Below are 26,907 nucleotides of genomic sequence, written 5' to 3' on the forward strand. Positions count from 1 at the left end.
TTGCTGCAAAAGGTTATTTCGAGCCCGCAAGGCAACGAGGTGGCGCTACCGGTGTCATCGCTGTGGCGTGTGGCAGCGGTTTCTTTTGCTTCCTTACCGCCACAGACGATGCAAACATCCGACTTCTTCTGATCGATTTAGGCAAGTACACCAAACAAGTTTTGTATAAAAGATACTGACTACCAAACGCCATTTCTATGCAGAATATCGGCTACAAAAATTCAGTGGTTTAGTTGGTATAAACGTTGGACGACACGCACGTAATTGCACAAAGAACGAGTTCGTCTGCTTCAACCGCGGCTCTTAACCCACGTAATTGCGTTCTTCGAGTGGTCGGTAGGCTTGCAATTGGTTTCTTGTAATGAAGCTCGTCTGTAGGACAAGGAATTCATGAATGTCGCACATATTTATGCGTGGGCACAGGCCGACGCTTACCGTGCAGTTGCGCATATCGACTGCACACGGGTTGGTACCGAAGTTTTGTTTCGTACAGGTCTCTGTCCGCATCGCGCCCACTTTGCTGATAAATCGAACTGTCACTCATGATACCGATTGAGTTTTCATAACAACGGTGCTGGCATGAGGCAGAGTTACAGAGCAAACGAACGCGCACGAACAGCTAACATAACCGCCGCCCCGTACTAGTACTAGTCAAAACAGGACGCAAAGATGGCGTCGGCTGCATACTGACGTCAGCTGTGACGTCATGTGAATACCTCCTATACTCGCCTTTTAGTAACAGGGTGCATCGATGCATGCTCTCGCCACGGAGCGGCGGAGAAGCGCGTGCATCGAGGAACCCTAGGCGTATGTGCTCGCCCCCAATCCGACCAAGAGTGTTAACCGTCAGACCCTGATATTTCACTCTTTAGATTTTGTGTAAAGACCGCGTAACCAGCAACTCTGGCTTGCCCTCTGAGAGTCTAGAGAAACGGATTCTTTCGACCGCGCTCGCTTTCAATCCAACTATATATGGCCGCATGTATCTGGTCAATGATTTGCCTACACATACGATATGTGCACCCCCTTTGTTTTTCTGAATGTACCCATTAAATCGTAACAATTTTTTAACACAGCATGGTGGTTGCCGAAATGATTACCACCTAGCTCTTAGTATACCCTCAACGCACGTAAAAATCTGAACCCCCATAATTTCAATTCATGGGAAAACCTTCGGTACACATTGTCTTCATGGACGTTTTAGGTATGGTCCATAATTCCATTTACACTTGACTCGAACTCGATACATTGTGACGTCCTTCCGCTCAGCATTCTGTGTTGTCCGCAGCGAAATAAAACTCAATAAAATTTACTGATTTATGGGCAGATGTATTCTGTTATTTATTGTACAATGCAATTTTTTCTGGCGTTCAAACGAACGTCCAAGATTCAGGAGAAGTTTCACTACTTCCCGTCGACTGATAAATGTGTTTAAATGTACACCACTAGTGCCGCCAGGTAAACAGCTGTTTTAGAAAAAAAGAAATGTGCCTATATTTTGGCGAGCAGTGCCACATCAAGCGTTATACAATACCTGTCCACAGTTCATGTAAGAGTGCACACATGCTTGCATGCATTATGATTAGTCTACGCGGATTCATTTATTTATGACTTGTGATGGCCCTTTTTGTGCTCTCAACTCTATCACACTACGCTCACGATGATGTCAATGAGTGGACATGGAATGGCAGCAAAACCACTGCTGTTTTTTCGTGCAGCTGACTTCTGTTTCAGAAAAAAAATATGTTCAAGCCAATTAGGGATCATGCAAGAGCCTACTGCTTATCAATTAATAACGAACTCGAGGTTTCCTTCATGAATTCCTCCCAGTATTCTCCGAGAGGTCCAGTTCGGGCAGGCTCATATTTAAATCTAAAATTGCTGAATTAACTGGCAAAGGGCGTCCTTACGCAGGAGTCAGGACTCAAACAGAATCGCTTTGGCTTACGCCGATAATAAAAGACCACTGAACAACAACAGAAATGCTCATCTTTAGACGCTTCATAGCAGCCATGAGGCAGGAAAGGTGGGCCGCTTATCAACGCCAAATATTGCGTCGTTGACCGAACATTGGCTTCTTTGTTACACAGCGTCCAACGCAAATTTAGAAATGTTATCGGAAAAGCCTATCCAAGGCCTCGCGCTTCAACCTCGTTGTCTTCTACCTCATGCGCACGTCGCACCACGCCCCGGGCAAAGGAAGCTGGGCTTCGAGCGAGTCAAGAAGGTCCAGGTCAGCAGCATTTTAATCGAACTACGTGAGTGAGCTGCGTCTAGCGTGAGCAGCGATTCGTCAAGGTCACTTTTGCGGGGACATAGGTGATGTCATTCAGCCGACTGAAGACGACAAAGGGCCTCGCGTATTGCCTCAAAAACTTCTGATACAAGCCTTGGCGTCGTAATGGCGTCCAAAGCCAGACGAGACCTCCTGGTTCATAAGTGACCGTAACATATACGCTGCGTCGTGCTGGACCTTTACACAGTCTTGCAAGGGATGCGATGGTTCGCAGTCGAGCAAGACAACGGGCTTCCTCAGAGGCAGATGTGTTGCGAGGCGGAATCGTGTACGGAGAAGGGAAGAACTGTATCCTGGAAGGTTTGCGGTAAGGGTACGCAGAGAACAAGGAAGGAAGGAGAATATGCACTTCATGGTTAGCTGTGCTGCATGTGTACGTCCCAAGGGGCAGGACAGCGTCCCAGTTCTTATATGATCGGGCGCTACATACATAATCATGTTGATGAGAGCCCGGCCGAGGCTCTCGGTAAGGCCATTTGTTTGTGGATTGAGGGAGTAAAATGGCGGTATTCTGAGCCGCAGAGCCGGAGCAGTTCTTCCACAACGTCGGCAGTGAACTGTTGACCGCGGTCACTGATGATCACTCGGGGCGTGCCGTTGTGAAGGATGATTGGTGCAGCAAAAAGTGGAACACATCGGCCACTTTGCCAGTAACGAGCGCAGATATGGGCACATATAGAGTCAAGTAGTGAACAGTTATGATAATCCATCGGCGGTCGTGGGGCGACATCACAAAGAACCATTCAATTTCATTTCTTTTTTTTTTTTTTTCAAAATGGAGTGCAGGGGGCTTGACCGGTTGAAGATCAGCCGGTGGCGTAGTGCATCGCTTCAGGCGTTGGCAGGGGCTCAATTTACTACGTAACGCTTCGTTGTCGTTTACAACTTGTGCCAATAAAAATGTCAGGCTCTCTCGAGAGTGAGGGCAATGCTGAGATCACCTGTGGTGAGGTCGTTATGCATGGCATAATGTAGGACGGCGCCGCCTGAGAAAACGGCACGACAAGCAGCAGAAGGGCACCACCAGCTGTGTAGTTTTACTTGAAGAGCAGACCATCCTGAATAATGTAAGGGGTTGCAGGTCAGCGTGACGGCGACGGTTCCTATATATGATAAAAGTTGCATTCCTGGAGACGCGACCAGAGGGGTTGCGTAAGCCAACAAGCGAACGCAGGGAGTGATGGTTAGTGATTACATTGAAGTGACGGTCACGTGATAGGATCGAAATTTGTTAAAAGCGAAGACGACGGAAAACCTTTCTACTTCTTTCACCGTGTAGTTGCGTTCGACTTTCGATAAAAGTGCGGTTTGCGCATGCGATAACATGCTGGGCGCCACACTGAACCTGGAAGAGCATTGCGCCGACTCCCACGCGCTGGCGTTGGTGTGAAGGCTTAAAACGGAACCAGTGGTTAGCAAAGCGTAAGTTGTCAGAATGATTGCTCACATGCCAGGGGCCACAGAAACGAATTTCACTGCCACTCTTGTAGTTGTTGTTACTGGTGTTTCTTTAACATGTAATATCCTCTCTGTAATGCCTTCAGGGTAAATAAAGAATTAAATTAACCTTACCAATGTCCATTTCCTGGTAGACTTCACAATTCCACAAGAACATATATGCGGTAGAATCACAGCTGGAGCACTGAAAATGGACATGTTTTGCACCTTATACACATTTGACACCAATGTTTAGGAAATTCATGTCATGCATGAATGTATACGTAAGACAAAGAACAAAAGCTAGTGAGCATTGCAACCTTTCTGCCAACAAAACTAGACGATATGTATTATGACTCCGTATGCTGCGGGTTTTCCGTTTGTTGAGTCATCCGTGTTGACTGCACCGAAAAAGAAATGGAAAAAAGACGCACTCAATGTCTATAGTTTTCTTTTATGCGGCATGCCTTATATGAAAAAAAAAGCTAAAGAAAAAAGGTTTTCAACACTTTACCCGGCAGCAGAATTACCCCTCGTATTTCTACACTTTTAGCAAATTTTATTACTAAATCAAGTTATTATTCTCAGATAAAATTCAGTAACGAAAATTAATTCAAATTTTATTACTAAATCAAGTTATTATTCTCAGATAAAATTCAGTAATGAAAATTAATTCAAATTTTATTACTAAATCAAGTTATTATTCTCAGATAAAATTCAGTAATGAAAATTAATTCATAATTGGGCATCGTTTTGATATCATGTGCCTGGAGGAGACATCCAGTTTAAGTAACAGCCTCGATACACTAAATAAAACGCATCACAAGACAGTACCATCTCCAGAAATATTCCACCTACAATTTTCTGCCATTTAATGCTTCCTAGATGCCCAAGTACGCATGATATAGATTAAAATACTCCGCTGGTCCTTCCCCCGACCGCACAATAGGCTGTCTGTTTTTAGAGCCTAGCTCTACTCTTCGCATTATTCTTCTCATACCCTCCTAAGGTCATTAATTCGCGCGTTTGACCTTGAGCCACCGAACCTGGCCTAGCGCGAGCGCTTCTAGACCCTGTCCACGCCACTGCCCACTTCTTTGGCTTCCTCATCCGTAGAACTCACTACACGGGGCCACCGAGCGATCGTACAGATCGTGGACACGGAGGCTCTCCGCGGTGATACCATGTGACTAGAACTGCTTTATCGGCGCTTGGTTGCTCAGTCTCGCCATGAATGAGGTGCGTGCCGGCCCGAGTACGTCAACGCTTCGGCTCGGGCTGAATCTGATCATTTAGCGATATCGAAGGTCTTGTATAGCTCGTCGAGAAGCAGCAGCGAAAGGAAGCGTGATCGGCTAGAAGCAGAGACCGACAAAGAGCGAGAAGAAACGTCAGCATTACAGTGTATATAGCCATCCATAACATTTCTTATGCTCGGAATAGCTATAGTCGGGATCAACCTCCACAATTTGTTTTCGAGCTGCGTTAAACTTGAGCCTTCTCGTCAGCTTTCTTTTGTCAAGACGTACAAAACGCAGGATTGATAGTCGCTATGAGGTGCACCGCACCTGTTCAGATGAGTAGTTTTGAATGCATGCTATCCGTCCATCGCAGTGAAAAAACTGAAACTGGTCGTTCCAGTGCGCATGTTTACGCCGAATCGAGAGCTGTATATCCGTATCGACGTCTTCGTACGATAAAATACGGGGTATCAAAACACGGCTTTGGTCTCGCGACGCGATAGTGAATCGGCATTTACAAAATTTCTGGTTTAGCGCAGTCGTTACGTGTATGCCTTCTGGACTTGAAAGAGAACAAGGGAAGCTGAAAACTGCAAGAGCCGTCGCAGAAAGCGAGATGAAGCCGTCAAGGCACGGTCGATTCTCCTAACTGCGGTGAACCACGCTTGTCGCCCTACATTCTCGTACCACTTGCTCGGCCTAAATCGCTGCAATTTTTTACATGGCTGGATTCGTTGTGGTGGCCCACGGCAAAGCAATACTTCGCACCTCCTTTTTCGTTCGGCGAGACCTACCGCTTTATCATCGCGAAAATACCGCCTCTCCCACTCGTTCGCCGCACGTACTATGTATGAAACTAGCCGAGCGGGCCGAGAGAGACTGATCCCGCGATCGCGATCCCGCGGCTACCGCAGCGCCCCTATGTTTCAAGTCCGCCGCCTGGGGAGATTGGGCCAACACTCTAGGTGGTGTTGACTGGGCACGGCCGGAGAGCGCGCGCTCTCCCTCGAGACCGGCCGTGGACTGGGGAGAATGCGGCGCTGCCATCTCGTGATCAAACTTAACTGCTTGGTAATCCAGATATTTCTCGGTTCAGTGACCTTACAAATGAGCACTGGAGGCAGCGCTGTCTAGCTCTCACCCGAAATGCTAACTTTGGCTGGTGAACCGTGCAAGAGAGGCGGCAAAAAGCTAATGCGCCCCTGGAAGGAGAGCCACCCAGCTAACCTCGATTTATTCTCTTCGGCAGCTTGTACGCGACAAGGCCGCCTGCGGCCTCCAAGCTGAAAAGGAAGGTCATGAATAGCAGCCGCTTCCTGCGAGACTGTACGTATTTAACTGAAACACCGGTCACCCTTCGGGTTGTTGATCAGTTAGCTCTTGCCCTACCATGGGGTCCAACAGCCGTCCTGTTTTAGAGAGCGATTGCCCGGACTGGGCGGTGGTCTGAGGTTCGAACCCCAGTTCAGGACGAACTTTGTGTTTCACTGAGAAAACTGTATGTAGCTTTTTTTTTGTAGCCGTACGCATGGCGGCACTTGGGTGGATAATAATACCCAGTGGGAGTGTTTGTTGGAGATCGGGCTTCCAGTCGAGCAAGCAGCGTGCGCCAAGTACCATTAAGGCTAAACACCGGAAGACAAGACTAAAGCAAATTACAAACACCGAAACTCTGTCACGGTTGTTTCTGTGGACACCTGAACCGCACCGTAAGGGAATGAAGGAAGGTGGAAGTGAAAGAGCAAAGAGAGAAAGAGGAGCCGCAATGGAGGGCTACGGGGTAATTTCGACCACCTGGGATCTTTAACATGCACTGACATTGCACAGCCTACGGACACCTCTTCCTTTCGCCTCCATCGAAATGCAGCCGCCGGCTGTCGGGATCGAACCCAGGTACTCCGGCACAGTAGTCAGGCATCTTAACCACTGCACCACCGCGACGGGGACACTCTCAAGCTTTTAATCAAATTCTTGAGACTCGAGAGGCTCAAGACATTAATTTCCAAGTTCGACTAGAACATCTTCCTCCTTAATAACCCCGACTGGCAATGACAACTCACTAGTTGAAAAAGTGGTAGTGGAAGCTGGGACACAATGCACGAGGACAGCCAACCATTACGGAGCTTGCGCAACAGGCTGCGTAGCAGTTGGCTGTCCGGTTGGCATAACGCTGGCGCTTGCAGCGCTAGTTTGCTGGGCTTATCTTTGCTCACTTCAAGCCCACTTTTCAGCTTCAAGAACGAAATAACAGTAAAGAGATTTGCTTTTCTATCTAAGAGCCAGATCTGTTCATGTCATTACGATTTACCTAAGGAAAAGAACGTGTCCAGTTGGAAAAAAACTATAGAAAGCTTTCTGTTGTCACGACAAAATTTGTGTGCTATTTTTGACAGGAAACCTGCTGTGACAACTAAACTTATTATAGGAACATCAGGATTTTCTGCAGTTACAGCAGAAAAGTACTAGATAACTACAGACAACAGAAAACTACTACAGAAAAACGACAGAATTAACTGCAGAATAATCTGTCGTATTTTTGACATGGTTCTGTAGTTTTTCGATTGGTATACTATCGACCTCGAACTTTGTCGGGATGCTTGTGCCGGACAAGAAAAATTGGGGGTCATTTAAGCTACGTCTTTGGGGGTAGGACATGAGGGCGTTAATGGCTCCGTCTGCTGTCTTCCCTTGCGTATCCATGTTCGCGTAAATGCACTTAGCTACTCCTCCGATTTGTAACTCTCTTATATCGCACATACTCTTTAGCAAGTATTCGTAAGATAACACGATATCTGAAAGCCCATCTGACATAGATTAAATCCCCGCTTTAAACAAGCTGTACAAATGTGTCAGCGTGACTTGTGTAGCACGTGTCTGCGACTCGGGATCGAAGGGTCACGGAAGGTTCCACTCTCATTTCAGGGAAGTAGAAGTTAATAATTCGGAGCAACTCGGCCATGTCATGTGTTCTAGTGACGTCACACAATCTTCCCACCAACCAGAGCCCGGTCATGCCACCTGCCAACTACCACCTACTAACAGACCGCATGAGCGGGCCTGCATGGTCTCTGACTCGGAATCCAAGAGTCCCAGAAGGTTAGATTGACATGTTTCATCCTTACATTTCAAATTAGCTGCCCGATTTGGTAGCTCCTGCCAACTCGAACATGCCATGTGTCTCCTGACGTCACACAACCACCGACCAGTAAGTGACCGGTCATGCCACCTGCCAACTACCACCTGCCAGATGCACGGTCGGGATTTTTCGCTTGCGGACGTCAACGCCGGATTTTTTGGAGAACGATGGCCTTAAATGCTATCGCGTTAAAAATATTGTTGCTTTGCGACCAAGCCGCATGACAATGTTACCATGCACTTGCTTTTTCCACTTATTGTTACGGGGACCTTGATATGACCAGTTAACCCAATCTGCTTTATGTAGCACAGCGGGATATTATTGCGATAGCAATACTTCGCCAGGTTTCGGCCCGTCGCGTAGTCCGTGGCTGCAGTCACGAATGACCTTGAACAGCCGCGAGGAAAACGAAAAAGAAGAAGACGACGACGACGAAGAAGAAGAAGACGAAGAGGATGAAGACAAAGAAGAAGAACGCTCGGTCACTCGCAGCTAATCCTTTCACTCCACATTCGGTTCAGCAGCATTGAACCCTTCTCATTTATATGTGAGCTTAAAGGATGAGCTTAAATGTCCCCAATAATGTAGCACCTTATACCGCTGTCACACGGGCATTTCGAAGGCCCTCGAACGGATTGTCTATCGACTCGAAGGCCTTCGAACGCTGCCACACGGGTGTTTTCAACGGCCATTGAGTCGATAGTCTATCGAGTTAACGGAGCAGCTCAGAACTCTATCGAGATTTCGAAGGCCATCGAACGTCGCGCAAGGTTGCTAGCGTTGACGCACGCGCACCCTCGCGCGCAACGCGTTTACGATACCAAAACATTAAAAAGCGTTATTATTTCATATCTTTAATTTACTCGGTAAAATATTAGTGTGCGTAATAATTTAAAAATAGCATCGTTTTATTTTCGGCGCATTATATTTGTGCTATCTACCACTGTAACCTGCGCCGCCAAGAAAAGCAAACACAATGAAAAGCACAGCCATTTTGGTGTAGTCCTCGGACCACGGTGCACGGTTGTCGATCGTTAGCAATAATATTTTTCTGCCTTTCTTTCGTTAAATTTTACAATTTCATTTAAAGCGTTTTCTTTTTTAATTGAACCAGCGGTTATCAGGTGTTTTCTTTTTGTCCCTCCTTTTCTCTACGTGCCTTTTTTTTTTTTTTTTTGACATGACGTTTAAACAAGATAAAAAACGTGCTTCCGTCGCGCCGGCGTCGCGGCACTTGTGGAGTGAGCGCGAAACGTATTTGCTGATAGATCTGTGGGAAGATCGCCTCAACGACCTCCGTCGTCAGAAAAGGAACGGGGAGATTTACGAAGATATTGCTGCAGCCCTGCGGAATTACGGCTTCTTCAGGACGCGCGCCAAGGTCCACAATAAGATAGAGAATTTAGGCCAAACATACCGGTAAGTGACTTTTTTTTTTGTGCACGGGGTTTATATTCATGGTGTCCGTCGCGTTAAAATGTTGGCGCAGAGCCTTTGCAACTTCGTTAAAACTGCAAGCTGGGCTAGTTGGTAATTTCTTCTTCGAATAATTTTGTTAGCGTTAAGTGTCCCTTGTGTATCGTGTTCTTTGTGCCCGTGTTTTTACCGCTAACAAAATGATTCCACAAGCCTTTGCAAGTTTGTAAACATCACCTGCTGAAGTGGTCAAAGCCAGCATAGTTTTGCATGCACTAGGCTAGATAAGCGCAAAATCACTTTTTTTTTTCCCCATTCCACTTTCCTGTATTCTCTTTTCTGAACAGTTGACTGCCTACACTTTTCAGGCAGTGGCTGAGGAAGCGAACGACGGGCTCGGGAGCTGTCCCCTGGGAATTCTTCTGGAGAATTCATGGATTTCTGGGGACGCTCCCACTCAATGACCCGACTACGGCGCAGGAAAGCGACGTGACAGTTGAGGAAGTAAGCGGTAGTATTTATTGCAGCTTTTAGCAGTGGTATTTGTTGCACAGCGTGCTTTTCTTTATTAGTGTTCTTCCAGTAGAGAACATTCCAGTGCTTGTTATGAAGTTAATGCCCAGAAATGGGTTGAAATCGCAGTCAGCATTCATATAGCTGAAAACAGGAGCTGATGCACCGTCTGCGTTTGTGCCGGGATGCCTGTACAGGAAGTTTATTTCAGTACACTGTCCGTGCCACAATGTCATAGGAAAACAGCACAACAGGAGTAAACTAAACAAAGCAGTGTTTATTTCAGCATAGCCATGTCATTAAGGGCAGTTGCATGTACTTCTTCTAAGTACATAAATGAATATAGGCTACCCATTATCAAACACTAGCTAATGTCCATCGAAATGTAAGAATGTAGTAGTTTGTGTGCGTTTAAAGTTTTTTTCTTTACCATGTCTGCCAGTAACATTGTGCTTGTTTTGTATTTCGACCCATCAGTAGCCGTAAAAGTTATGGGTCCAACAGACTGTGTGTACTTGTTCTTAGAACAAATAAAGAAAAAAAATAGAAATGTGGAGCTTTGTGAAAAGAATCTTTTGCTGTCTATTCAGTTCTCCTGCATAATGTTCTTATGACTGCCATGCAGATAATTCTGCAAATGGAAAGAGGGGAAGATCCCAGCACATTGAAGGAGATCCCAGCACCCCTGCCCAGCACGGACGATGGCCTGCGTTGCAGCAGCCCTGGCGCAGAGGACTTCGAGGTGGCACCACCACCTACGTCATGTGCCACACCGCCTGCGCCATGTGCCACACAGCCTGTGCCATGTCCCACACAGCCTACACCATGTGCCACACCGCCTACGCCACCACAGTCGTGTGCCGCACCACCACACCCTACGCCTCTGGCAAGAAAGAGAAAGCTGCAGGGAAACTGCCAAGCAGACGCTCAAGCTGCACAACTGCAAGAGCAAAAGGTTCTGCGGGAACAGTTGCTTGCAGCCCGCGCAAAAGAATATGAACAGAGGGAGCGACAGATTGCTCTGCAAGTTGAACTCATTAATATACTGAAAGATTACTTCCAGAAATAAAATAAAATACTGTTAACAATTTGTGCTACTTCTGTGTTGAGTATAACAGCATGACCTTTGTGTGCTCCAGAAGAGACGCCAGCAATCAGACCTCTATATTGGCTGAAAGCTCGTTCGTAAGAATGTAGGCACATGCTTTGATGAAGCATTTGTCTGCTCCAGAATATGCATGATAAACATTCCAGTGCTGCTTATGATGCATGGTGCACATCTTTTGACATGGTGCTTTTAGCCCGTTTAAATTTTTGCCTGTTGCTACGAATGCGTCTTTAAAAATACTGTACTCCGTTTCACAAGCTCTTTGCAGCACTACGAAAGCTAAGAGCAATCTGGGCCAATGAGGGTGGTGCGCATTGCATGGCTATGCTCATAATCATTTGTGCTGCCGTCAGCGATAGGCACGCAGGAACACAGCCACGCAATGTGTGCTATCCTTATTGGCCCAGATCGTTCTTAGCTTTCGTAGTGCTGCAAACAGCTTGTGAAACGACGTATAAGTATAGCAGCTTCACCACTTTCTATTGTGTGTAGAAATGGCAATGCAGTGGAAATTACAGCAATGCTATGTAAGCTGTTTCTTCACTACATTAGGTGATGTCACCACGGCCTCAAACATTGATTTTGCACTGAAATATTCAATGCAATCTGTTATTACAGACATGCAAGAAAAGGTACTGCCATGCTCTGGTACATTATGTCCTATTGCAGTAGAAATTAGTTGTGTTCTGACTTTACAGGGAGTTCGGAGGTAATCTGACTGTCTAGATGTGTGTATTGTAAATAATGACACACTATAGAGAGGGAACTGGTTCCGGAGGGGTCTGCACTGTGGCTTTGCCAAGGCACACACTTGGTGGTCCTGAAAAGGACCGTTTTTGTGTCTTTCTGACAAACTCGGCACATCCTTGTCCTGGTACACTGCAGTATACACATAGCCGCAGCAGCCATGTGAAATCATCTGTGCTTGAAGAATTCGACGAGTGCTGTCCTGACCTCGCTGCCGGTGCTTTCTTCTACGTCCGTGTTGTGCTGTGGCTGCTGGAGGCCATCATTGGAGTTCTCCACTTCTGTGAGCCACTGCTACAGCACGGCATCTCCAAGCTCCTCGCAAAATAGGGCGTGATAGGGGGAATATGTAGCAGGAAAAAGAAGCTTCCACCGTTTCTTTCTCCATTCAACTAGGGTTAACCTGAGCTAAACCACTACTAATTTTATAGTACTGCCCAGTTGACCGCACACACTTCGGCGTCGCCGCCTTTCTGCACAACCCCTCGATTTTCCTCCTTGAAAGCACAGTCCCGGTGGTTGCTACGGCGGGAACGGAGAAGGCGGCTGGTAAGGCTTGATACGGGTCACATGGATGATCTCAGATGGTGGTGCGGGTAGCAAGGAGTTGGGTACCAAGGGTTCGATCTTGTAACGTCTGTCACTTTGCGAACAGCATGATAAGGTCATTTGTACCTCGGCAAGAGCTTTTCACATAGGTGGACACGATGGGACGAGAGCCACAGCAAAACAAGAGAGCGAGGTGCATATATGGACGCCAAGATGATGGCTGTCGTAAGGGCGTTTTTGAGCTTCCTGATAGGCAGAAATTCGGCTGCGGGCAATTTGAAAGACGGCGTTAGCTCGGACAATCGTATCTTGCGTGTACCTGACGGCATCAGTAAAGGGAAGACTGTGTCGACGGGAAACACTGGATCTCCTCCAAAAAGAAGATAGAAAGGAAAGTATCCAGCGGTGTCGTGAGGGTGGAGTTATATGTGAAGGTCACAAAAGGTAGGCTCACATCCCAATCGCGATGATCATCTGAGACGTACATAGAGAGCATCTCCGTGAGACTACGGTTGAAGCGTTCCGTGAGACCGTTAGTCTGGGGGTGGTAAGATGTACTGAATTAGGGACGGACAGAACATGAATGAAGGATTTAGTTTACCACCCATGCCAGGAAGCAGAGTCCGCGGTCGGTTGTCGGAGACTGCCATGGTGCAGTATGACGTCATTCAGCAGGAAGTTGGCGACGTCTGTCCCACAGATTGTTGGTATGGCTCGGGTGATGGCGTAGCGCGTCGTATACTATTCCGTCTCAACAGCAATCCATTTGTTTCCTGATACAGAAACTGGAAACAGTCCGAGCAGGTCAACACCAATGCACGAAAATTGAGTGGACGGGATGGGAGTCGGTTGAAGAGTTCCGGAGGGAAGTACGGAGGGCTTCTTCCTGCGTTGACACAGCTCGCAACCAGTTATATAGCGCAGCACAGATCGGTAGAGTCCAGACCAGAAGAAACGTCGACGTACCTACGTTGTCATAGGTGCGGGTAACGCTCAGGTGGTCAGCTGTGGGTGCATCATGCAGCTGTTCTAGAGCTGTAGAGTGAAGGTGGTGGGGTACAACTAACAAGAACTCTGAGCCATCCGGGCACAGATTGCGGCGGTACAGGTTATCCCTTTGTAGCACAAACTGGGCAACAGAAGGATGCGTTGGATTGGTGGTGAGCTGGTCGATGATTCTGCCAAGGAAGACATCCGAGTGCTGTTTATGGGCGATGTTAGAGAAATCGGAAATTGAGAGGACGCAGCTGCCAACTCCGCACTCAAAAGAAGGAGGGGACTGAACTGGGTAGCGGGACAAACAGTCTGCATCACGATTATGTCAACCGGATTTATTAGTTATCGAGGAGGTGTACTACAGGAGTCGTAACGCCCAGCTTCCAACACGTATTTAAGAGAAGAAAGCAAGCAAATGGCGTAGTGGTCTGTAACAACGGTAAAATGTCGGCCACACAAGTAAGGACGAAATTTGGCCGACATTTTACCGCAAAAAAGTCGGTAAGACTTTTACCCAACGCCTCCACCAAGGTGTTACGGGGGCCTTGATATGACCAGTTAACCCAATCTGCTTAATGTAGCAGAGCGGGAAATATAGTAGCGCCCAGTTAACTGCACACATTTTAGCGTCGTCGTCTTTCTGCTCAATCCCTCAATTCTTCTTCGTCACAATATCTACGGCCATTTAAGGCGATCGGCTAACGTTACTGCGCTGAAATAAGTTTTGCTGGGCCAGCACTAAGATCCCCATTGCGGGATTTCGTCAATGTTTGTCCGATACTCTGCATGAGCGCACCTCTGCCAGGTGGTATAGTTGGCATGTGGCATGACCAGGCACTGGTTGATTGGCGCTTTGTGCGACGTCTAGGAACTATGTTTCATGGCTGAATTGGAAGACGCTGCCAATCCGGGCGTGGTAGATCCGCCTTAAATTTTGTATAATTCTGAACTGAACCCGCCGGGACCCTTGGGTCTCGAGCGAGACACGCTACTTTTAGATCATGCAGGCCCGTTAGCGCGGCTTATATATATGTACTGTGATCTTTGACTTAATATGGTAAGTTACGACTTTATATAGTAAAGGGTACCTGTGGCCTGAAACCTGAAGCCAAAGGGAAAAACCAAAGTTATAGGGCGCCTAATTCGCACATGATCTAAGCACACGTTAAATCAGCGCATCCGCACCACGTGAACTTTTGCGACCGATGGTACATAAAGCAGCCTTTCCGGAAATCAGTCCTCTTGTCGGAATTCGTGAAATGAAACCTAACTATATACGTCAACGAAATTATCATTGATACTGGCTGGCCGTGATGGATTTGATCATCGATGGTCACAGTTGTTGGTTTGTGGGATTTAACGTCCCAAAGCGACACAGGCTATGAGAGACGCCGTAGTGGACGACTCCGGAAATATACACACACACACACACACACACACACACACACACACACACACACACACACACACACACACACACACACACACACACACACACACACACACACACACACACACACACACACACACACACACACACACACACACACACACACACACACACACACACACACACACACACACACACACACACACACACACACACACACACACACACACACACACACACACACACACACACACACACACACACACACACACACACACACACACACACACACACACACACACACACACACACATATATATATATATGAAAAAAGATACTCTGAAGTGTAGATTGGCTGATCGGACAGATGTTTGCGGGCCTTGAAATGCTCATACCATATGGTGTTTCGTGCAATGATTTGACAGCCGGCGTCTCTGCACATACCTATACTTTGGTGGTTATCGTTATGGGACGTGTGCCGTGGCTATTGCCTGTAACATCTCGCCGCTCCAGAGCTCCGAAAATCTTCCATGCATTCAGGTGGTCAGAACTATGTTTAGCTGATAGTTTCCGAGGGCATGGCTCTAACTTGGCATACTCGAAGCGTACTTATTTTCGAGGCCTGTGGAAGAGTGGTCGCCATACGATGCCATCTATACTTACGCCGCCGATCGCACTGCATATACTCATCCCGCACTTATGTGCGTGTGCAAAACACCAAATACTGACAGGTTGTTGCGCCGCAGGTGAATACAAACACAAGAAAGATGTGAACAATGCATAGCGCTGTTCACACTGTTTTTCGTCTGTGTCTATACATGCTAGCATGCGCAAACTATTATAGTCTTTTAAAATGTTCCAGCAATATTCGCTTCTGGTGCGTTCGTCATTCTTGGAAAATGGCATAAGTTCGCATCGGCTCCTTCTTTATAAAGTCAATATACCATACGAAAGAGGCGTCTTACCCGTCCACGGAGAACTGCCAGTAGCCCCTTTTAGAGACGGGCGCATAGGTGATTTCTTTGGTGTAGCGCGCGGCGTTGACACCCCCGAAGAGGATCTCGCCTCCGTCCTCCTCGCTAGGCATGCGGCTGAGAAACACTGAGAAGAGCGGCTCCGTGACAAGCCCCTGCTTGAGCATGTTATCGAACGGCGGGACCAGATTCTTTACTGAGATCTCTGGGTAGCCAAAGGCCCAAAATGCCGTCAAAGGTGACCACTTTGAAGACTTCTCCGCTTGTGTGGGTGATCTCGCCGAACAGCTGCCCCCTCACGCTCGCGCCGGCTATGCCCAGGTCATTCCTGCTCAGCGTTCCCCGCACTTGGCCGGACTCGTACCTGACCTTGAAGATTTGTCCATTTTTCTTGTAGGTTGACGACTGGCTGTTGTCGTACTTGTTGCGGGCTCCTGAGTAAATTATCGAAAATACAAAATGTATACTTACACAGGGCGTACCGGTCCCAGTGCACGGCACTCGTCAAAGGCGGCTGAGTGGCTTGTTCCGGCTGCATTTCTTTCTGCTGAGTATGCGCCTGCGGTGTGGTTTGCACCTCGCGTTCCAGAAATCACTATGCTTTTTTTTTTTTGTCTTTTTCTCTGGTTGTGTACTAAGCAAAAAATGTAACAGCGTATAGTACCGCACTCTGGAGACCTCTTTTTCGCGTGGAGACGAACCCGCCCCCCCCCCCCCCCCAGCTTTCTAAAATATTACGGATACAACATTCAGTCAAGAGTCACTAAAGGCGACAACACACATTATACGGGCGGATCAGCTAAAAAGCGTCTGGCCCGCTCTTAATTTCGGAGTGAAATTTTCAGAAAGACGCACAGCGTACTGCGCTTGACCAGACAGGAATAACTACTATAACCTTTAAGCGTGTTTCAGCACTCAGCCAGGAATGATGTGAGTGTTATGTATGCTTCTCAAAAGACGAGTATAAAACTTAATCCGCTTTATGTTTTCTTGAAGCTTTTCTTGAAGCGTAGTGAAGCTTTCGCTTCAATTGTAAACTGGTTTTTAAAAGGAAGGCGCACCATCTGTCAAAGTCCCTTGAAGGTCAAATTATCGGACACGCGAAGCGCGGCTTTAGCTAGCGTAGTGAAGCTTTCGCTTGAAAAAGAAGCGGACGTGGAATTTCCAGTTACGCAACTTAATGTTTTCTAGCGTTCGTGAGGTCGAAACGATTCGATTTATCGACAGTATGGAGCGAGCGCGCGCTCAGTGATGCCCGCTGCAGATTCTCGCTGCAGCCAGCTGTGCTAGTGGAATGGTCACGTATGCAGGGGTTATGAGCCATAAGCGAGTTCTTACAGTTACTTTAAACTGAAAGGTTTCGAAAGAACCTTTCAATGATGAAATCCTTCGGAGAGCGATCGATGACGCTTGATTTTATTCAGGAAAAAGCTACTGTGCCGTCGCCCTGCGCGGCGCGCAGCGAGGGCGCATTCTTCCCGAATGCCGATGGTTGCGGCGAGACTGGCGAGTGGAATCCACGAACCCTCGTCCCTGAAAAGACGCATGCGCTTGCATGTTCATCCTCACAATATATAGGCTGTCCCAGCTAACTTGGACCGAGTTTTAAAAATATACGGTTTGCCCTAGCACAGCGAAACAAATTCAGATATGTTCAGAGTCGCCTATGCTAACCTCCAGTATTTTTTCGTTCACTGCAGTTGATTAATTAGTAAAGACTAATTAGCTTTTTTTTTTTAAATTATTGGCTTGAGAGGAAAAGTGTCAATACACAAGTTGTAGATCTTCCAGAAAAAAAAAAAAAAGTGGCAGTGGCTTAGCTCGGCTATGACGGGGCTCAGCTGGTTATTCTTAGCTTTCCCAGCACGTTTAGCATTGTCATGCTCGTTCTTCGTACTCTCAATGAGTTAAGCTTCTACGCTCTTCTGCGCCGCTGAGCAGCAATTTCGATTTCTTTCTCCATGGCTACACCACACTGGCAAACGCCCCATTGTATATATATATATATATATATATATATATATATATAACCCCACTGATACCTCTGCGCATGCGCGGCGCGTCAGACATGGATTATATGCAACAGAGGCGCACAGCTGGGCACGCGCCGGCACCAGTGCGTCTGCCGTGGAAGACCTCACTCCTCTGGAATGCGCAGACCGGCGAGGCGCGCGCGCGGCGGAGCGCTCGGGCAGCGTCAGACATGCTACTACGCAACGGAAGCGCACAGCTGGGCACGCGCCGGCGCCAGTGCGTCTGCCGCGGCTGACGTCACTCCTCTGGAATTCGCAGCGAGGCGCGCGTGCGGCAGTGGCCGTCTGACGTCACTGCTCCTCGCTCTTGCGCAGCATGGCTTTCTAGGAGCCACGCGAAACTGCTCAACCTCGGCCAGTGTAGCTAACGCTACAAAACAGCTTGCCACGTTGCTTTCATCAAACTAGCATTTACGTAAAGTGATATTTTTGCCAGCCGAAACCAACGCCTGGTATGATAAAAACACTTCCTCGTGACTGCGGCGTCTATTTAAAGCCTCGAGACACGTCTGGGATAACAAAACACATTTTTCTAGGCCATGCTCTCTACGATGAAGCTGGTTGTACGCACTTGGCGAATGGTTTTAAAATAACAGCTGGTCACGTGACAGCATTTTTTTGAAGGCATTTTTTGATAGGGAGGCGTAAGTCGTAGCGTGATGGAAACAACGTAGCTATCCGTTTTTCGAGATCTACAACTCTTGCATAGACACTTTTTCTCTCAAGCTAATTATTCAACTGTAGTGAACAAAAAATACTGGAGGTATAGATAGGTGACTTTGAAGATCTCTGAATTTGTTTCACTGTGTTAGGGCTAACTGTATATTTTAAAACCTTGGTCCAAGTTGGTTGGTCCAAGGCCCGGAACACGATGCGCGAAGCCTCATGATAAAAAGAAAAGTTGGCACCACAAGACAATGTTGCAGGTATCGCTGGCCATGCGCTCGAGCGTTAAGCTGTTTTCGAGATATGCCACGTCTGCCCTGCTTAATGCTAACACTACAAGATTTCAATCGCAGTTTCTTGTGAGAACTTTTGTACGGCGTCGTCTCTTTCAAAGGGAAACAGGAGCCGGTTACAGCGCCTTGCGCCAACAAAAAAGATGAAACAGTGCATGCGCAGATGCTTTCCCTTCGAAATTTAGTTTCTTTTTCATTGCCCTTATATCTGATGTCCTCAGCGTGAGCATATCTTGCCTGATAATACGAGACAATCATAATTATCACTTACTTTTCGAGCCTGCGCTTGAGCCCGCGCTTACCATGAACTTAACGGTGACGCTTATATTTGCCTTCGTCCAATCAAAGCGCCCGTGGTCAGGGCTATTAAAACGACTGGCAGCCCCGTGCCGCTGGCAGAAAGCGACATCGCAGCTCACGAGATCCTCCCTTCAGGTTGTTCCAGCCTCGCAGCGAGCGGTCGCGCTGAACGTCGCCACAATCAGTTTACTGGACTACGCCTCTTACCCGGAAGAAGCTGCAACCCGCCTGCTCTTTTCTAGCATTTTCAAGTTCGTAGTCTTGCAGTACAAGGAGCAATGGGTTGCCTGTGTTCGTTTTTCGTGCGCCGACGAGTGGAGGTCGATGAGCGCAGTGTGCTGGCACCCGAGTTGCATGCAGGCATCGAGTACGGATCTGTCGCTTCCAACATCAAGGAGTTCAACATGCCACCGCCGCAGGAAGCCCCACTACAGGCAGATCCGCCGCTAGCACCAGCCTTGCGGTCCCCTGTGCGACGTGGAGCTGGAGGAGAGCACAGGACACGGTCTGTGACATTTTCCGAGGACGTGAATGTTGGCAGCGAGCCGAACGTCGTCAAGCCACGCTCCGCGTCCGTGGTCGAGGACTCCAACGGTCTCAATAGCGGAAGTTCGTCATCGGACAACGGCGTGAGCGGCTAGGCTTCCCGGATGTCAGGCAGTCGATCTGCCGAGTACACTACCGAAAACCTGAATTGGGTGAGCTGCTTTCACTATTTCCTGGGTGGTGGATTCTGTGTTGCCTGTTTAAGACAAGCTATGGCACAGAACTTCTCCCGTTGGAGGTTCCTGTCGGGTCCCTTTGTTACTATTGCCAACTAATTCCAAGTCACTTTCGTGGGCAAAGAAGACATGCGCTGAGTCTTATCCTTAATTCTCGTCTTCCTGTCGTACCGCACCTATGACCGGTAGAGAACACAATTGGGCCCACCCTGTATTCTCGAAGGTTACTTTTTTTCATGTCCTTATAATCGTTCTTTTGCACCAGCAATGGGTGGCTTCAGACATTCTGGTGGTCGGCCTAAGTTCGCAGGCTCTATCAAAGGCGCGATGACATTACTATGTACGACATGCTCTAGTACTGATTCTTCGCCGCCGTTCGACCCGCCGGTGATTTAGGCCGGAGCCTTCGAGTATGTCATGCCATGGCTCGGAACTGCTGTGTCATACGCCTCTTGCTGCTCTTGCGTCACTATGCACTAAAGCTGTTGCATCATTTCTTTTCCAGATCTCGCCTCCTCCCCTGCCTGCTTCAATTTACAATCCGCAGAAGACGGCACGACCGCTCTGAAGACTGTTCCGCTGCACCGTGTTTTATCCCGCGCGCCTGTTTTCAGCTTGCGCCTTCCAACCACTGTTCAGCAATAAAGCCCCGATTTTAGCCTTACTTCGCTCACAGTGCATTCCCTTGCCTGTCTTCCTGTCTTGTACCGCCTTGTGAATCATTTCGTGACCACTTACTGCTCCGTACCCCCTACGCCTCTTCCTCCATGTCCACCTACCCTGGCGGTTCCTAGTGGGAATGTAGTGCAGTACTTCGGACATGACCGAATGTCACCGATCGATGCTTTGGCCCCTTGAATGCGTGCCTCGCGTACAGCTGCGTTTTATAGTCTAACTCTGAATTCCTCCCTTGCCACGGGTGAGCTGAGCCAGAGGCAATCATTAGTGCCTTCTTGGCGTGTACAAATCCCTTTCCGGATAAGCGTAGCATGTCTGCGATATCGTTGGACGTGAGCACGAAATTCTGATTAATTGATAAGTTAACTACGTCACAGCCATATGATATCGAGGAGGAATGTCATTCTCATGACTCTCACGTCAAACACAACGTCACGTGTGGGATGAAGCTGACAAAAGCGTGCCATGTAATACGAATTAAAGGTCGCCGCGTGTCTCAAGTGATTCGATTTTATAGTAAGTGATCACTCTTAAAGGGCTGCGGGTAGGATCGGAAACCACGAACTCTGGTTGCGGGCCTGTCACGCTACCGACTATAGGGCACTCAATGTACGCTTGTATGGCTATAGTGAACAAGCATGGGTTTGTGAGTCGTGTGATCTTCCACGCACAATGGTATCTTGCATCGTTACTCTAACGAGTATATGTGCACATAATCGGACCACAGGACTCTTCATAATCGTTAGGCTGAGTGGAACGTAACTTCCTCTTGCGTTAAAGCTATAAAATCTGTTCTGCCATCCATTCATCAACCGGCCTTTTTGGTACCCATAGAATGCCGGTGAACTTTCGAGAGCCTATTACGTATGGGTGTCAGGCAAACAATGCCATTTTTGCCGTCTAGTATCGGCGCCGCATGTTTTTAAGTCCTCTAATAATATGCTTGTGCGAATCGTGCCGCCTACAGTTTTTTAGGTCTCTCAATATCTTCGTACGGCTACTGTGCACGTCGGGGAAATGTTGCGGTGTAATGGGATCGTTTTGCGCGTCTCCCGGTTGTATAAGCTGCGCGGTGCAGTCGCAGGCATGCAATGCACTGTATGCACTTGCCTCCTCTCTACGCAGCCTGCCTCGCCGTGCTCTTGATGTGAACACTGAAAGTAGGCGGAGTTGCAAGCAATAAATAAGAACTCAATAAGCCCAATCCCGATTGACAGCTGAACACACTGATAGGGCTAATTGAATGATGACTGAAGAATGGTCGAGCGCTGCTGTGACCTGCAGACCTGAATTGCGGAGCTGCAAATGCGAGCAAATTCACCTCTGATGGGACGCGCAGTTTATTTTCTACCCGACTTCATGTCGCAGGCAGCGTCAATCTGGACAGTCGTCGTTGCGAACAAGCTATTCGAGAAGGCGACCTACCCGTCATGCTCACTAGTGTGACCCTACTTTGTATTGATTATTTCCTCCTAAATTGATTACATTACTAATTTAGGTGAATACCAAAGTAAAAATAAAAAATAAAAGTACAATCCACAATGCTTTCTTTGGCCTCGCCGACTGTTGGCTTCTTTCCTTTGTGTATTATAACGAGCACCCTCATTTCCCCTTCAATTATCTGCTTGTAGCTTACGAGGGTCTCGGTTCTGGCAGTCTTGAAGTCATAGGCAGCGTAAGAGGGTCCTAGCAAAGCTTTCGCCCTCCCTCTTGATCATGTTCTACGTGATGCTGGTGGTAACACAGGACGTTCCACGTTCGCCACTATGCTTGAGGGTGGCGCTGGTGAACACTCTCAAGATTCGTTTACAGGCAACAATGCCTAAGAAAGTAGCAGGTTGGACAGCCGCCAATGTAGCTCAGTCGGTAAGAGTACCGGACGCGATATTCGGAGGTCGTGGGTTCGGTTCCCACCATCGGCAAGTTGTTTTTCCTTCTACTTTGTATTTATCTTTCCCCCTAAACAGATCACCTTACTAATTTAGGTGAATACCAAAGTAAAAATTAAAAAAAAGAAATAAAGTACAAAAAATATGGCTTACCAAGATACTTTGTTGGTAAGTATCCATTGTTAATTTAAACAGCGCGAACAGGAAGACAAAGGACAAGATAAAAGGAAGCCAGAGTACAAGCGCTGACTCACAACTCAGCCTAAGCCTTTACTCCAAGACGCAGATAAAAACAAATATGACGAAAACGAAGCAGTCACGTGAAGCAACCCCTGGGTTCACCTGCTGCACAATAAGTACCTCAAAAAAGAAATCTATTTGCTTGAAAGTGTAAGAGAAGTCTTGCTGACACACTTATTGTCCCTTGAAATAAAATATGCTTCAACTATTTCTCTCGTCAACTTTTCTTTGTGGCGATACAAAATCCTAACCTGGTCAAACATGGGAGTACATTTCTCCTTCTTCCTGTTTCACAGGGATGGCAATGTGAGACCATAAATGTTTCGTCCTTTCCACTTTCCAAATTGTTCCGGTGTTCCAGTAGTCTCTTGTTAATACACTGCCAAAACAGAGGCCCTCGTAAGCTGCAAGCAGATAATTGAAGGGGAAATGAGGGTGCTCGGTACATGAAGGAAAGAAGCCAACAGTCGGCGAGGCCAAAAAAAGCATTGTGGACAAAGCATTTCTGGTCTCACATTGCCATTCCTGCGAAACAATGAAGAAGGAGAAGTGTACTCCCATGTTTGACTAGGCTAGGATTTTGTATCGCCACAAAGAAAAGTTTACGAGAGAGATAGTTGAAGCATATTTTATTTCAAAGGACAATAAGTGTGTCAGCAAGACTTCTCTTGCTCTTTGAAGCAAAGAGATTTCTTTTTTGAGGGACTTTTTTATGTAGCTGGTGAACCCAGGGGTTGTTTCACGTGATCGTTTCGTTTTCATCATATTTTTTTTTTTATCTGGGCCTTGGAGTAAAGGCTTAGGCTGAGTTGTGAGTCAGCTCTTGTACTGTGGCTTCCTTTTATCTTGTCCTGTGTCTTCCTGTTCGCGCTGCTTAAATTAACAATAAATAAAGTACAATCCCCAATGCTTTCCTTGGCCTCGCCGACTGTTGGCTTCTTTCCTTCATTGGTACTATTAAGGTTCTCGCTCGCACAACCAGCTTTTTGCGCCTCGAAAGTGTGAAACGCCACATCGAACACGTCACTGATTTTTACCGTTGATTTGTTTTCACAAACTCATTGCATCGTGCCATTGAGCCAAATCGCTTATAAACAAAGGAAATATTAGAAGCTGAAGGTCTTACGGCATCCTAAGTTCGAATCCACGCACTTGATCGATGGCACCTAGAGGTTCGCGGAACCAGTGTCAAAGAGAATCTTGAACGACTGCGGTGGTGTGCCCATTGAGATGACGCCCACATAGCGCATCTGTTGGAAAGAAATACAGCTTCATCTTTTTCGAGGTGGGTACTGGCTGTCGTCTGAATCCGGCGAAACCTAAAATGAACGGTACGACAAAGACCTTTTGAATATACCTATGTTATTTGTGGAAGAATAGTCCATGTGTTTTCTTAAAACCATGCACTTTTCAAGCCATAAGCACGCGAGCATATTGCGTCGCTAGTTTTACTGCTTCAGACGGCATTTTTAGCGCAAAAAAACACACACGCACACGAGAGAAAAGGAGGGGCACGGGACAAGCGCTACCAACATCTGCCTACAATCCCCAAAAGTACAATCTCCTTTTCTCTCGTGTGCGTGTGTGTTTTTTTTGCGCTAAAAATGCCGTCTGAAGCTGAAAACCATCTAGCCCGTCTAAAAGTTCTTTTAGTTCTACTGCAGTCATCATTGTCGTCATTCTAACCACATCCACTGTAGGACAAACTCATTTTCGTTGGCGTATTGTTAACACAGTCCTTTACCAGCTGCGTTGGCCCTTTCCCTTCAAACTTACTAAGCTGATCCGCTCACTTGAATCTTTCCATTACGTTTGCTATCTCTTGGAATCGTCTGCCCTCCCCATAACTCCCATCGGCTACCTGCTCGGCGCATTACCAGAGACAACGTGCTGTCGCTGACCAGTGGCCTCAGCCGGAAGGAAAGGACTTCAGCTTTGCGAGCGATTTATAAATGCACTCTGAGAAAGGCGCAGTTGAAGATAACATCGCGTAGTGCTATTAGTTATTGTTTGGGAGCGGGGCGTGCAGATTTGGCGCGTCTGGCATCTTCCAGCACGCTATTAAGACTGGCTGGTATCAGAGAGCTTTAACGAAAAATGCGGGGGGAAACTCGGGGGCCCTTTAACTACGACCTGCTTTTTGGAGAGGCACACTATGACTTGAAAAACGGCCTTGACATTCATATGGCGGTATTAGCTTCATACGCCTTTGTCCGCGCTGAGGCGCTCCGCCAGCGGCGATCGTCCCAGGTACGTTGAGTAGTTGCGGCCGACGTATATCAGAGGAATCCTGCAAAGATTGAGCGGAATTAAAGATCTACTTTGATCACCGAAGCATTCAAATTTGACATGATCGATTGTGTTATATCAAATCTTCTTGCAGGACTGTGACCTGATGCGCTCTTAAAGAGTCTAAGTCGGACTAACTGAATAACCAATCACATTGCGCTTTGTGAGGATGGTAGGCGTGTAATTCTTCGTGCACAGCTGCATAGCGATTTTCTTAGATGTTTAAATATAAAACAATATAATATGACCAGTACACAAAAACCCCCGTGACATCGAAAAAAAAAGTTAGATTAAGTGGTAGACACACTTTTTGTGCAATGAATTAGCAACTTTAATGTTCAGTTAGACGGCTGGCTGCTGTTACGTTTCCCCACCGACAAGTGGGACAGCTGACGCGGCCACCGCATAGCAACAGGCAGAACCGCGAGCGGATCGGCCATTTCGGCGCCGTTCATCGGCCGCGCAACGGTTCCTCCCGCGGGCAAGTTTCGACGTGATCTTGCCACGCGCCAAATGTGTGTGCGTGCGTGTGTGTGCGAACGCCGGCCAAGCCCGGAGCTCGGGGGAGAGTGCGCCGCCCTCGCCCGTGTGCAGGAGGTGGAGGAGATGTGGTCGCGCCACCTGCGATTGAGTCATCGCCGTGTCTGATTATACAGGGCTCTCCCCCTTTCCCTGTGAACTCGAAAACCTATAAAAAGCAGCGGCAGACTCCGCTGCGACAGAGACTACTTTGACGCGCCGTTGAGACGACGTTAGATACCAGCTGTGTGAACGTGTCTGTATTCTCTCCGGGTCAGCTTCTCTGCCCGCTCCTTCATGATGTTTTAGTAAAGGTTGTTTCGTTAGAAGACGCCTCGTCTTTGCTGGGACCGTTCATGCCGTCCACGGAGCCGCCAGGCCAACGCTACCGAGGGGCCGCGAGCCGCACGTAATAACTGGTGGCAGCGGTACGCTACCCAGGCGCACGCGACCTAAACCTAATACTGCCCATAGGAAAGAAAAACAAGGAAATTGAAACGCTGCAATATTGCGTAACAAAACACTCACGAACCTTTATGGAGGCCACATTGCAATAACCTTACGTGCCGTTTTACTCGAAAGCGCTACTTAACCTGTTGGGAATGGCATAATTATGCTTTGTCAGCTTCTGAAACGTCCAGCGCATAATTTCAGAAAGGTATTAATTCTGTAGCTCTACAAATAAAAGCGATACGTGTTCCCATTTATATTGCGAGAGATGTCTCCAAACGCAAATACTATCCATCCAATGTTGTAGCTTCAATGAGATTGGGCCAAATTCAGCGTACAAGGATACAAGTCATTAAAGTTGAGTATCTCTTCAGTCACTGTGTATAGCAGCACAAATGAAACTCTATTTTTCTTTAACTTACACATTTAATATGAACAGCGGAATCCTATAGTTCGAAAACTAGACTATATTGCGGTATGCCTCAGTCGATTCACTATCGCAGAGAACTTGCCAGAGCTTTTAGAAGAAGTCAAATAAATTGTGGGCCTCACTTGAGCCGGTTAGTCACGTTGGTAGATTATGCCGTTAGCAGAGCGCTCAGCAGAGCGCAGAGCGGCACCAACACTTTCATGGCTTTGTTCTCGACACAAAGAAGAGCGAACGGGCCGGAAAGTGGCTTCAAGCGCGGTCGTTCAAGATGCGAAAATGCCGCTTTGGCGAAGTCAGGTGACAGGCACTTATCATCGAGCAAAACTTGAGGGAGAAAAAGATATTGCTTCGCTTCCAATGTTCACCTCAGAATTGACACGCTGACGGAAGCGTACATTCTGCAACGCTAAAGTCGAGTCAGAAGAAAGCCGTTAGCGCTGTCTTTCAGGAACCGAGTAAATTTGCCCGGCAGCTTTTACCAAAGGAGCAGGAATTATGTTCTCATCACATAATAAAGCCGTTTTTGTGGTGTACAAATAAGAATACACAGTGATTACGATCGCCACATGAGAGCCAACGATACACCCACATACCA

The 26,907-nt window shown here is 47.4% G+C and overlaps 2 protein-coding genes and 1 pseudogene across 2 annotated transcripts; 2 read left to right on the forward strand and 1 right to left on the reverse strand.

Annotated features, from left to right (window-relative positions):
* The first annotated feature begins 9,290 nt into the window (after nucleotides 1-9,290).
* On the forward strand, nucleotides 9,291-11,115 carry LOC146201940 (uncharacterized). Its single transcript, XM_084599780.1, has 3 exons — nucleotides 9,291-9,529; nucleotides 9,895-10,030; nucleotides 10,665-11,115. The coding sequence occupies exons 1-3, from the start codon at nucleotides 9,291-9,293 to the stop codon at nucleotides 11,106-11,108; spliced, it is 819 nt and encodes a 272-aa protein (XP_084455906.1). The 3' UTR covers nucleotides 11,109-11,115.
* A 4,675-nt stretch (nucleotides 11,116-15,790) lies between these two features.
* Nucleotides 15,791-26,514, reverse strand: LOC146201941 (lysosomal aspartic protease-like; annotated as a pseudogene).
* Nucleotides 19,164-20,481, forward strand: LOC146201942 (uncharacterized). The gene is made up of 2 exons (XM_084587863.1): nucleotides 19,164-19,793; nucleotides 20,323-20,481. Exon 1 carries the CDS (start codon nucleotides 19,374-19,376, stop codon nucleotides 19,734-19,736), a length of 363 nt encoding a protein of 120 aa, XP_084443989.1. The 5' UTR covers nucleotides 19,164-19,373; the 3' UTR covers nucleotides 19,737-19,793; nucleotides 20,323-20,481.
* Nucleotides 26,515-26,907: the final 393 nt, after the last annotated feature.

The sequence above is a fragment of the Amblyomma maculatum genome, chromosome 1 (assembly GCF_055883805.1).
Source record: "Amblyomma maculatum isolate TAMU_Amacu chromosome 1, ASM5588380v1, whole genome shotgun sequence".
Classification (NCBI taxonomy): domain Eukaryota; kingdom Metazoa; phylum Arthropoda; class Arachnida; order Ixodida; family Ixodidae; genus Amblyomma; species Amblyomma maculatum.